The sequence below is a fragment of the Pelophylax lessonae genome, assembly GCF_965119305.1.
Source record: "Pelophylax lessonae genome assembly, chromosome: 6".
Classification (NCBI taxonomy): Eukaryota; Metazoa; Chordata; class Amphibia; order Anura; family Ranidae; genus Pelophylax; species Pelophylax lessonae.
The window spans coordinates 175,129,440-175,142,898 of record NC_138773.1 but is presented as its reverse complement, the minus strand read 5'-3'; the positions used below and the strand labels follow the sequence as shown (position 1 = coordinate 175,142,898).

General features: G+C 45.1%; 1 protein-coding gene across 5 annotated transcripts in view; it reads left to right on the top strand.

Annotated features, from left to right (window-relative positions):
- HECW2 (HECT, C2 and WW domain containing E3 ubiquitin protein ligase 2) overlaps positions 1 to 13,459 on the top strand; it is a 421,352-nt gene that overhangs the window by 332,558 nt on the left and 75,335 nt on the right. For all 5 annotated transcript variants that reach the window (XM_082262150.1, XM_082262151.1, XM_082262148.1 and 2 more), the window contains 2 exons: positions 9,068 to 9,177; positions 12,957 to 13,081. In XM_082262150.1, coding sequence (XP_082118276.1) covers positions 9,068 to 9,177; positions 12,957 to 13,081 — 235 coding nt within the window. The remainder of the gene's footprint in view (positions 1 to 9,067; positions 9,178 to 12,956; positions 13,082 to 13,459) is intronic.

Below are 13,459 nucleotides of genomic sequence, written 5' to 3'. Positions count from 1 at the left end.
AGTGACAAAAAAGAGCTATTCCAGTTATAGTGAGAACCGTCATCAGCATTGAGGAAAAACCAACCTTACTGTTGCACATAAAATCTGTACCTCTTTTTCTTAAGTAAAATTGTTACATTAAAGTCAAAATTGACAAAGCTTGCAATAAGCTCAAAAGCTTATGCAGATAATATGCATTTATTTCTTGTTCATTAAAGGAGAAGTATTGCCAAAGTGTATGGATCGCAGGAGTGCAGTGCGTTCTTCACTCCTGTGGCCCGTTTTCAGCCAACAGCAAGCTAAAGCCTGATGTCGGCTGACGTCACTCAGCCAGTCCAGGCATGGAAAAGATGTCTGGACTGGCACCCAGATGTCTAGACTGGCACCTGGCTGAGCCTCTCAGTGATCCGCTGTAAGCCTGAGCCAGCTACTCTCGCCCACTCCTCAGCCCAGCGCTCCAGTGAGCTCTGGAGGGGAGACAAGAGAGCCCCTGACAGTCACGGCTCTCTGCTCAGAGTGGGAAGGGAGAACTGAGTAATCAGTGGTGTTTGATCACCTAGTTCTTACTGCAGACACAGTTGCAGCATCGGATTGATGCTGCATCCAGCTAGGTGAGCATAATTGTTTGTTTCCTTACAATCACAAACTTCTCCTTTAAGGGACACAGGATTCAGACAAACACATATTACTGCTGACAAAAAAGAAAACAGTGAGCACCCTGGGATATCCTCCCCCACTCTTGGCATGCCTCAACTTTTAAAACTGCCCTAGAAGGATGGGTGTTTTTTCTTCGATTTTAAGTAAAGGGAGGATTATAACACCTGTAATTTTTTTGCCTTCTTTGTCCTGTTGGTGAGATTTCCCTTCACTTCCTGTCTTATAGCCAAAACAGTAAGTGAAACGATGGCACCAGGGTCACTAGCACTAGTATAACCCAAGTGGGAGATTTCCCCTTTATTACTGTTCTGGTGTCAACCCAAAGTTTGGGATCTTCTTTTACTTTCAATATCTATAAACAGGACAAATAAAGAGGGTAAATCTCCCTAATAGGGGCACAGGCAGCAATAGAAACTGACAGGTGTTATAATCCCTCAATCCAAAATTAAAACAAAAAGTTTTGACTTTATTCATTATTGATATTATTTTTTATTTTCTATTCAGTCAAGACTTAATCTACAAGCTACTTGAGCTGGTCTCTATTTTTGGAGGCCTTCCTGGAATATGTCCTTTAGGCACTGAGCTCTGCTTGTGGCACTTTCCAGACCTTTGTGTACTGTTTTGTTTAGCCACAGGGTGCTTTCTGGTTGCAGAGCCATGGTGCTACCCAGTCTTTAAAGACTAATTTATTAGTTGTCCACATAGGCAGATCATCGGGGGCAACTAGATGTAAGAGAACTGTTGAGTTATTATTACCCCTTTTTTCTGTTAGTCTTCATGGAAAGGTTTGAAATGCTAAAGAAGTGCATGCTGCATCAGTAGCTTGAGGATCCTTTGTGCGCAGTCTGTTCCTGCCTTTCAACATAAGGTAACATCTCCCCACCATTGCTCTTATTCGTATGAAATGGGTGATTCTACCACGGTTAGTCCTTGCTGCTGCCTAAAGTGGCCTGGTCACCTCAAGCCATTTGAACCCTTTCTGCTTTCAGCATCCACTTTGCGAGTACCCAACCCAAGTTTTTTTCCTGGTGTTCTCAAAGTAGAAATTAAATCTTCTTTTAAAGACCTGCGAGTAGAACTAAAATCTTCTTTTAAAGACCTGCGAGCAAGCAGGCCTGGTTTACCACCCTGCTTTACAGTCAGGGGTCTCTCTGAATTATAATTTACAAGATGTTAACAGCTAGGAATTCAACCTCCCCGTAAGGTCTATCCTTGCCCATGGAAGGCATACTTCTCTAGGTGTGAGGAAAAAAGTTTTCACGCCAGGGAACACACCCTGGGAAGAATCCTGACCTTTCTGCAATCCGGCCTGGATCAACATTTGTCCCGGAGTACCATGAAAGAGAAAATATATTCTGGAAAAACTACTAGCCTCCTATTCTTTGGAAAGGACTTTGGTACGGGACATTTATCATGTAGCTGCCTCTATGCAACCACTTGTGATTCTGTGGGATTCATATCTAGCTCTGTTAGCCACCCATGCATGTGTGTACAGTTTATTTTTAGTGTACCAAACTTGAAATGTCACGTTCGGGTAATTTACATCACCTCCATTAGCGCATGTAAACAGCGATACAAAAAAGCATCTACATTTACTCAAGTACAGGAGCATACAGCAATTCATTTCTATAGCAAGCTGTATGCCCCACCTGCAACTTCCCAGGAGCAGGAAAATTCAGTCTTTTTTTACATTTGGCATATTTTATGCCAAGTTATGTCCACGTGCATAAGGCCTTATTCTCAAGGTTGCTTTTTGTAGCCGACACCTCTGTTAGTCGTGTTTCTTAGCTTAGTCCTGTAAAGAACCCTTTCCGGTTTTACGTGAGGATGAGGAAGTGTTAAGAATCAGAATCTCCTTTCTTACGCAGCCCATAGTTGATACAGTTTTTTCATTCAACCAGTGGGTTGAACAAAAAACTGGCTCAATTCCCCCATCCAAACGCCCGCTGTGTATGGGGAAAACCTCCTTGCTGAGCTATTGTATTCTGGCAGTGGAAAGAATTCCCCACTGTCAGAATACACTGATCAGCATTGCAGGCTATAGCCTGCAGCACTAATCAAGTGGGGAAAATCCATTAGGGCGGTTGTACGGAAGTCAATACAACCTTAGTGCCCATACATAAATCAAACTTTTGATGGCTTTACTAAGATAGCTTCACCCTTTCATCTTAATTGGTTAATTGTTCTTCCATCACTTTATCCAGCTTCAGTTCATCAGAAAGAATTTTCTTTTCACTGTCTTGATGCAGCTCACGCTGCCTAGGTTTACCTTGCAGCCACTGCTTCCATTAGAAAGACTGTTTTAATATCCTGTAAAAGGAGCCAGCTTCTTGTTCCACCATTTCTTGTTTGCTGAGACAGATTATTGTTTAAGCTTATGGTCTTAAAGATGAGGTTCAAATTCTTTCCTTTTACAGTTCTATCCATGAGAACTGTGAGTGCCTCTTAAACTTTTAGGCACTGTTTCCAAGATTTGCATGGCTGCTACCTGGTCTTCTATTGCGTTCAGATGCGTTTTCCGAAATGGATGTTTAAGCTTCATCTGATGCCAGCTTCAGAAATAGGGCAGCAGGTAGCTCTTTGAGCCTCAGGCAGTCTCAAGTTTTGTCTCTGTTATGTGAACCTGTTAGTATTATGTTATTGTTGCCCACCCCTCAGTTGGATTACTTTTTGGATGTTTATGAATCCTGTGTTCCTTAATAGAAAGAAATCAGGATTTTTGAACCTACTGTTCTCCTTATTAAGAAAAAAAAGCCCCACCCCTCTGTGTTTGGCTATCCTACTCCTAGTATGTCTTTTCTACAAACTGAGGCATGCTGGGAGTGGTATAACAAGCCGGTCACTTTTTGTTGTCAGCGTCCATATCCTCCTTGTAGACGGTAGTATAACCTAGTTGTCTTCAAATCCTGTGCCCCCTAATGAACTCCATGAAACCAATTTTACAGTACAGTATATACAAAAATCCTATTTTCTCTTTCGCTCATTGACTGACACAGCTCCTGATCTTCATAATCATTAGGTTATACTGCCCCCTACAGGAGTAGGACACTAGGCATAAAAAAAGTCTGGCTTCACCTATGAGCAGTCCCAGGGGGTATACTCGCTCTCTCTTCTATAGGTACTCAGTTTTTTTCTGCCTAGTCAGGAGTAAGGACCTAGTTCCTTGCCGGGATCTCTTGTCCCTGGCAATTTTTTCTCTTTTTAGATAGATGTTTTCTCCTGGATTTTTTCCTTTGAGATCTACAATCAACTGCCGGACTGCTGGATAATCTAGATCTTCAGAGTCTAGAGACCTCAACTCCGTACTAGGTCGGCCGTGACATAGCCCCCCCGGACGGGGGCTGGCCTGCAAGGTAAACACCTCGCCAGGTCACATACGACCGGGTCTTGGTCTGAGTTCCTCCTGCCCGACAGCCCTGCCATTTCAATGGTGAGGGGCTCTGTCTGGACATGAGCCCCTCCATGGAATGGTTGGACTCCTGGGTTTCCCTCTTTCCCGTCAGGCACCCCCCTCATCTGTCCCCCCATCCTACCCCCCCTCCACTTATGCTGGGGCTGTGTGGGTGGTCTGGTCCACCTACTGGGGTGGGGGCAGGGCACTATGCTGGGGATGGGGGGGGGAGTGTGCCTCCGGCGACTGGATGATCGGCTATGGAGCCCCCTGTCCTGCCTGTGCCTGTCCTTGAGGCCTATGGATCCCTCTTGGGTCCCTGGGAGCCTTGTGGTGCCATGCAGGGTTGCCATTTTGTTGTAACCTTGTGCTGCAATGCATGGCGGCCATGTTTGTGTAGTTCGGTGGCCATTTTGCAGTGGTTTGCCATAGAAAACAGTGGCAGCCATTTCTCTGGAGCCTTCTGGGCCTACACTTTTTTGTGGGGTCCCTCTGGTGACTCATGGAGTCTTTGGAGCACATCTTCCCACCTGATCCCCTCTCTGCGGCTGCGAGGCCCTACGGGTCCCCACCATCCGTAGATGCACTGGCAGCAGTCCTGGAGTCCTTTGCTTCTCGGGTGGATGTGGCTTTTGGGTGACAGGCTGACAAAAAGCGCCCCCTGCCTTCCCCTGCCTCATCTGTCTCATCAGATCCTGAATCTGAATCGGCCACCGCGGACGTGGATCACCCTGCTGGGTCTGCGACCACGCACCTCAGATAGTGAGGAGGATTCCTCCACTTCTGCAACCATGACGGAGGCGCAGGTTCCTTTTGGCACTCACAAGCCATCCAGAGTGGCAAAGGTGTTCTCTTTCCCCTCCTATTTTGACAGAGTTGTAACTAAAGAGTGGGGACGAATAAAGCATCCCCTTGGAGTCCCTAAGCAATTTCCTAGGCGATACCTGTTCACCGGTGGTGGACCCTCCGGTTTCCAGATTAAAAAAGGCAACCATGATTCCGATTGAAGAGTCCACAGCCTTTAAGAACCCAGCTGACAGGAAGGCAGAGGCTGTGGCCCGCAATATGTACACTCTGGCTGGTTCGGCACTGGTTATATAGATTAACCTGTGGGTGTCAGCTGCTTATATTATATTATATTCTGGGTGTGTGCGCCGATATTATTTGTTTTGCTATTTATTGGTTCGGCATTGAGGCCGATATTGACTATTGCACCGATATCGCAAACTCTGACCAAATGGGCTAAGCTTTTGCGCCGTGACCTGGAGGGAGAGCAGCTCCCCCCTGTTTTTGCTGAACTGGTGGACCAGCGGGTCCAGGGGCTACAGTTAATCTGTGATTCCTCTTTGGATGCGGCTCCCCTAGTGGCTCGGCTCTCTGTTTTGGCAGTACTCCTTCAGCATGTCTTTTGGCTCAAATGCTGGTCTGCTGACCAGACTTCTAAAAAGGCATTGACTGATCTTCCCTTTCAAGGAGATCGCCTGTTTGGTGCTACCCTGGATGTCATTATTAAAGGTCTCACGGGGGGGGGGGGAAGAGTACCTTTCTTCCGCAGGCTACTAAGGGCAAGGAACCTTGTTGTAGACGTGGGCCCTCCTTCTCGGCTCATACAAAGTTTTTTTTGTCTGTCAGGGTTGACTGACAAGGGATCAAAGCCCTTCAGGGCCTCCTCTGGAGGATCCAAGCGAACTTGGTCTGGCAAGTCAAGAGCGGGCTTCTCCAGACCCGCAGACAAGGCCCCTTCAGTGTGAAGGTGCACCCTTACCCGTATCTGGGGTGGGGGGAACGTCTCTGGTACAAGACAAGTGGGTCCACGAGGTCATACGGTCTGGCTACCAGATCGAGTTTCGTTCTTACCCTCCGGAAAGCTTATTTCCTTCCAACGTGCGAATGTCCCCTTACAGGCTGTCTTTTGGGCAGTGCAAGACCTTTTACTTCAAAGGGTGATTGCCCCAGTTCAAACTTCGGAACGTTTTCAGGGGTTTTACTCAAAGCTGTTTAGAGTCCCCAGGAAGGAAGGCAAGGTGCTTCCAATTCTGGACCTCAAGACGCTGAACTGCTTTGTGCAGGTGCAGAAGTTTAGAATGGAGTCCATTTGCACGGTGGTGGCTTCCCTGCATCAGGGGGATTTTCTTGCCTCCATCGATATCAACGACGCTTACCTTCACATTGCAATGTGTGTCCGTCACCAGCGCTTCCTCTGCTTTGCCGTGGGAGAGGAGCATTATCAGTTTGTGGCATTATCCTTTGGTCTGGCCTCCGCTCCTCAGGTTTTCTATGAAAGTGGCCCCAGTGCTAGCATTATTACGTCAGCGGGGGATCGCAGTCTTGGGCTACTTGGACGATCTTCTTCTGCGAGCAGAGTCTCCTACTGCGCTGGTGGAAAATCTGGGGATCCCCATTCGGACCCTAAAGGAGTTTGGCTGGATTCTGAATCTTCAGAAGTCTGCCTTGGTTCCTTCCATGAAGCTAGACTATCTGGGTCTGAAAAACTCTGGCTGCAATTTGCCTCCTGCTGTCCAGCATATGGTCGTTCCCCCGGACTTGCATGCGGGTGCTGGACCTGATGGTGTCGAGCTTCGAGGCGGTCCCATTTGCACAGTTCCATACGAGGTCCCTGCAAACTGAGATTCTGATCAAATGGGATAAGAATCCGCAGTCTCTGGACAACCAAATTCAGCTGAGCCGGGGTACAAAAGGGTCCATGATCTTGTGGGGTCATGCTCCAGAGCTCCGGCAGGGCAAATCTTTCCTCCCCTTGTATTGGACGGTGGTCACTACGGATGCCAGCCTGTCTGGGTGGGGAGGCGTTGTCAACAGAAATTCTGCTCAGGGGGTCTGGACCCTGGAAGAGTCCAGACTACTGATCAATGTTCTGGAGCTTTGAGGGATCAGACTGTGCCTGGAACATTGGACAGATCGTCTCCAAGGATGTCCAAAGCACATAGAATCAGACAATGCCACAGCTGTGGCTTATGTCAATCACCAAGGGGACACAAGAAGTGTCCTGGTGGCTCTGGAGGTAGTCGGCATTCTCAGGTGGGCAGAAGGTTTTGTTTCAGCCCTTTCTGCTCTACACATTCCCGGAGTGAAAAACTTGCAGGCAGATTACCTCAGTCGGCAAATGTTGGACCAGGGGGAATGGTCTCTTCATCCGGAGGTATTTCATCAGTTGTGTCTCCCGTTGGGGCACCCCCGGGGTGGATCTGTTGGCGTCTGGGCTCAACATAAGGGTGCAGAGGTCCATGGTACGGTTACAGGATCCTCTGGTGGACGCCACACTCCCCGTGGGGTCAGTATCATCTCATTTACGCCTTTCCTCCTCTCAAGCTTCTGCCAAGACCTCTACGCAGGATTGAGGCAGAAGGGATTCTGGTCATCTTAATGGCCCCAGACTGGCCTCGCCAGGCCTGGTACGCCAATCTGGTGCAGTGCCTGGTGGGTCGGGCCTGGTTGCCAACGTTCCTTGGAAGCTTCCTCTCAGGAAGGATCTTCTGTCCCAAGGGCCAATCTTCCATCCTGCTTTACAGTCGCTGGCTTTGATGACTTGGCTGTTGAAAGCCAGGTGCTGAACAATAGGGGTTTGTTGGAATCAGTGATTCTAACATTGTTAAAAGCTAGGAAATCTTCTTCTATCAAGATCTACCATTATACGTGGAAGACGTACATCGCGTGGTGTGAGTCTCTTGGAGTTCATCTTCGCTCCTTCCTCGGTGTCTCGGATCTTGACCTTCCTTCAACTGGGGGGGGGAGATGGGTTGAATAGAAATTCGCCTTGAGTAGCATCAAGGGCCAGGTGTCGTCTTTGGCGGTCTTCTTCCTGCGACCTCAATTTGGTGCTTTCGGTCCTCCGGAAGCCTCCCTTTGAGAACCTTCGGGAGATTCCCTTGCTTCACTGTCTCAGAAGCTGGCTCTTTTGGTGGCTATCACCTCTGCGCATAGGGTGTCAGAACTGGCAGCGTTATCCTGTCGTTCACGTTACTTGGTAGTTCACAGAGATAAGGTGGTTCTTCACCCCTGTACGTCGTTCCTCCCAAAGGTTGTCTCTGAGTTCCATTTGAATGAAGACATTGTGTTGCCTTCCCTGTGTCCCAGGCTAAAACATCCTAAAGAAATTGCTTTGCATGCCTTTGATGTGGATCGGGCAATTAGGGTGTACCTGGCAGCTACAGAGTCTTTTAGGAAATCAGACTCCCTATTTGTGCTTACGGATGGGCCTCGGAAAGAGTTGTCTGCTTCCTCTGCGACCATTTTCAGATGGATCAGACAGACGGTGAATCAGGCCTATTCCATCAGGGGTCAGGTTTCTCCTTTCCCTGTCAAGACACACTCTACTCTGGCACTCAGTGCCTCCTGGCCCTTCCATCATCAGGTGTCGGTGATGCAAGTTTAAAAGGCGGCCACTTGGTTGTCGGTGCACACTTTCACAAAGTCCTATAAAGTGGATATGTTGGCATCTGCGGATGCTTCTTTTGACCGCAAGGTTTTACAGGCTGCTGTTTAGAGGACCTGGTTCTCCTTGAGGGTGTATTGTTTTTTTCAGATGGGCTCCAGTTGTTTTGGTTGAGCTACTGTTTAGCCTTGGGAATTTTTTGCTGTTCCAACCCCTCATGTTTAACACTGCTTTGGGGCATCCCAATGGTTAAGAAGATCAGGAGCTGTGTCTGTCAATGAACGAAAGAGAAAATGGGATTTTTGACTTACCGTAAAATCCATTTCTCTGATGTTCATTGACGGACACAGCACCCACCCCTCTGTGGAGTTGTAATTCTTCTGACACTGCTTGTAACAAAACTGAGTACCTATAGTAAAGAGAGGGAGTATACCCCCTGGGTCTGCCCATAGGCATAGCCAGACTTTTTTCCTGCCTAGTGCCCTACTCCTGTAGGGGGCCGTATAACCCAATGGTTAAGAAGATCAGGAGCTGTGTCCGTCAATGAAATGGATTTTACGGTAAGTCAAAAATCCAATTTTTCTAGTTATGCAAGTCATGTGCAATTAATGGAATTTATCTTTTCTTTTGAAAATTTACAAAAACAGGTATCAAAGCATCCGAAGAACAATGACAAATGATCAGCCAGATGAGGTGGCAAATCCAGTTGATGCAGTGGTACCAGTTGAGGATGTTGATTATCATCATTCAAATGCAGGTTTGTTATTACATTGTAATATTATTTTGTTTCAGCTAGTAGTAGTGACATCAAAGATACAGTAGAATTATGTAACTTAAACAGGAAAGTTACGAAACTCACACCTTCCATCCTGTTCATGGACAGTTGACATAGAAACATTCCATGATGATTGGTTAAAGGTGTCTTTGCTACCTTCTGGATATTATTGTTGGGGTATCTCTTGATGCGCAATGGATCTAAAGAAGTGGCTTTAAGAAGCTACCAAACCTTTGCAATGTTTGAGCACAAGACTGATTGTGACTACTACTAGCTATATCATGAACCTTTGAACAAATATTTTGTTGCCTTCCTTTATATAATTAATATTCTAGTAAAAGTAGCATTGCAGACAATAGAGATAGTGCTGCCAAATTTTTTTCTCGTTTGTTAGGTCAGTACAATGTTGGGATAATGTTGGGCGGAGGCCATAGGCTGGTGTGGTAGGTGCTTAACCACTTTCCGACCACCCCATGCAGATATACTGCTGCAGGGTGGCCGCTCTGCACTGGATCACGTATCTGGTATGTGAACAGCGCTGCCGGGTAGGGGGCGAGCACGTACCACCCCACCTGTGCTGTGATCCTGCTGATTGGCTCCATCATTCACATCAACACAGAGCTCTGTACGCTGACAGGCGATCTTACATCACTTAGTAAAAGCAGCACATAATACACACATTACACATTGTTGGGCACACATTTAACCCCATGATTGCACCTGGATGTTAACCTCTTCCCAGCCAGTGTCATTAGTACAGTGACAGTGTATAGGATTAGCACTGATCTCACTGTATTAGTGTCACTATTGATGTCAGTGTCAGTCAGTGTGACCCCAAGCCAGCGTCAGCTATTGTCAGATTGCTCGCTGCACTATCGCAGTCCCCAATATAAGTCGGGGATCACTGCTAGTATAAAAAATAAATACAAATTCCAGTATCTATACCAGACATTCTAACTTTAAAACAAACCAAATACAGTGTGTTTAAAAAAGAATGACTCGATTTTAAAACCGTATATCTGTGCAACCATGCACCGCCAAAAAAAATCAAACACGTACTACTTGAACAGGTGTGGCCTAGAATTTCAAATGATGACCGCTAGATACCACTACTAGTGCCCAAATAGGTGCTAACCTCATTAACAAGATGGTGCCTATGCAACAGAAGGCGTTTTGTATTCTCCAATTGAAGGAGACTGAGTCCATAACAATTGTGCAGGATGTGTTTCCACAATGTTTTAGAATTGATATACCAGTTGGAAAGAACATTTTTTTGTTGGTATAAACAATTTAAAGAATTAGGGTGTCTATATAAGGGGAAGAGTCCAGTGCGACCATGCACTTCAGAGGAAAATGTGCAACTAATTTATTTTGTCGTCCTAGCCTAAAACTTGCAATCCCTTTTTCATATGTTTGGCATTTGTTAAGACGACTTTTACTTCTAAGGCCATACTGATTGCAAATGGTGCAAGGTCTTTGTGTAAGTGACAGAAGAAAACATTTATATATATGTTATATGCTCTTAGACGATATGAAAGACAGATTCTTACCGTGGTTAATTTTTCAGCAATGTTTCATCTAAGTAGTAAAGTTTTGCCTCACAATGTTCGCATATGGGGACTTAAGAAGCCACGTGAACTTGTACAGCATGAATGAGATTCACCAAAGATTGTGTTTTTTGCAGTTTCGTTTACAAAGATTTATGGACTCTTTTTTGAGTGATGCACTGTTACAGGACATTCCTACCTTGGAATGCTTGATGGCTGGCTTTTTCTGAAGGTTTAGTTTTTCAGCAAAACGAAGCACCGCCACATTGGCGCAAACAAGTTTGTTGGTTTCTAAATGAAACATTGCCTCAATGTTTGATAGGTGGTATAGGACCCCAAGTCTTTGCACTACATTCTTGGCCCCCAGGATATCCAGACATTACACCCTGTTACTTTTTCCTGTGGGGATATGTAAAACAACATGTTTATGTTCCACCATTACCTGCTGACTTGGATGAGCTCAAAAACAGAATCACGGCTGCAGTAACATCTGTGGAAGAAGACTAATTCAGCTATCCTCTTGATGTTATTGGTGCAGCAGGTGGAGGGCACATTTATAACATAATGAGCGAGACTTGAGGACTTGCCTCATTTATCGGCGTATAACACGCACAAAACTTCATTTTTAAGGGGGAAGTTTCGGGGAAAAAAAATGTTTTAAATATTTAAAAATAACAGTACACAGCCCCTTTCATTATATATACAGTCCCCCTTTACATTGCACAGCCCCCTTTACATTACACAGTTCCCCCCCATGCACAGTACAAACCCCCTTTTATTTTAAAGCCCCCTTTACATTGCACAGCCCTTCTGCACTCCCAGGAGACCCACAGTTTCCTGGGACAGCCCTGCCAGCATACTCTAAAGTAAAAAAAAAAATCACTGCCAGCCCCTTTTTATAGATGCTTCCTACATTGTGTCACTGTCATTGTAAACCGATGCCTCTAAATACCTTTTAGCTCCGTTCTTTCATGGTCGGTCACGTGATCGCTCTCCTCCACCAATCTAAAGCTACACTCAGAGGAGGAGGAGCGGAGGAGGAGAGCAGCCAGAAAGAATGAAGCTAACAAGGTATTTACAGGCACTGTTTTTCAATGACCGTGATGTAATGTAGGAAGGATCTATAAAAACAGTCTGGCGTGATTTTTTCTTAACTGCAGCAGAGTACGCTGGCTGGGCTGTCCCAGGGGCAGGAGAGGCGGGGCGGCTGGCCTGACAATGTGTGGCACCCGAGGTGGAACTATTTGAAATCGAGTCATTCTTTTTGAGACATTTATATTGCAAAAAAAAAAAACCCAGTGGTGATCAAAAACCACCAAAAGAAAGCTCTATTTTTGTTAAAAAAAGATAAAAAAAAATGTCATTTGCGCACAGTGCTGGATAGTCAAACTAGCGCAGTTCCGAATAGCAAAAAATGCTTTGGTAATGAAGAGGGTAAATTCTTCTAGAGACCTATCATTAAAGTGCAGCTTTGGTCAAAATGCAAAATCACGTATTCTTTTCAACATTTTGTTCAATTATTTCTAGCCTACTCCTATTAATCTGAAAAATCTTATTAATTTGGTATGTGTAGATTCCCACACATTATATCCTTGGATTCTGTGACACGTATTCACTGTGCCCTGTGAGTAGGCACTGCTAGATCACACATTTTACAGAGCCTGCATTCTGAACTACAGAGGTGCTAAGCAGAGGAGTTTCAGGAGGCAGAGCTAGAACAGCAATCGCTGCTTGCAGGCTTTAAGGAAGTTGTGGAAACAGATGACTAGCGGACAGGTAGCAATCACATGAAAGGAGGTTTTTCAAGTAAGCTTATATTGGATTGTCAAAAATAACAATTGTAATCATATCACAATGCTGGTGTTCTAAAACGATAGTGTACGTTGTAACCGTAGATTTCCTTTATTTTGTTATGTATTTTTTTTTTTATGTTCTGTTTCCTAAAAGACAAATTACACATTGTGCATGTATTAATTTCCATTCTGTGGGGTAATATTTAGCAGTGTTCAATTGTTTTCAAAACCGTTATTTGATATGAAATGCTTTGTGGCTGCCAAACACTCAGAATCTAACAATTTTGCCATAAAGGGGCCCTGCTGGGGCAAAGCACGGGTCCACTTTAAAAAAGATGATGAAAGAGAATTTGGAAATTGAAAAAGAGTAGCTGTAACATCTTTTGATTTTGCTGACTTGATGATCATGATTTGATTTTAGACTTCCGTAGAGAGAACGCACTTCCTCATTCTACCTCAAGGTCGAGGCTCAGTCTGCTTCTTAACTCTCCTCCAGTGAAATTCCTCACTAGTCCTGAGTTCTTCACAGTTTTGCATTCAAACCCTGTAAGTAGTAACCTGTTTCTAAATAAATGTATCATGAGCGCTTTATTCAGCTAGACAGAAATGATAACCTAGTAGTTGTTTCTTGAGAATATAATAGATACACGATGCAAGATTTCTTACATACACAATTTCTCATTAGGGTGTATGCAGACCCTAACAATGAACTTCTCTTATTTGCTCCCTTTTGGCCTGCTAAATATACCACTGAAAGCATTTTGTTACATCTGTTCAATAAGTTAAAAATGACCTATTGATCATGTCAGAAATCAAAGCTGTTCTGTGTACTATCCACTATTCCCATGTTATCTCGGGGAGCCCTAAAAAGCCATCCCAGTTCTTAACATGGGACTCCAAAATAACTAGTCGATATGTTGTGGA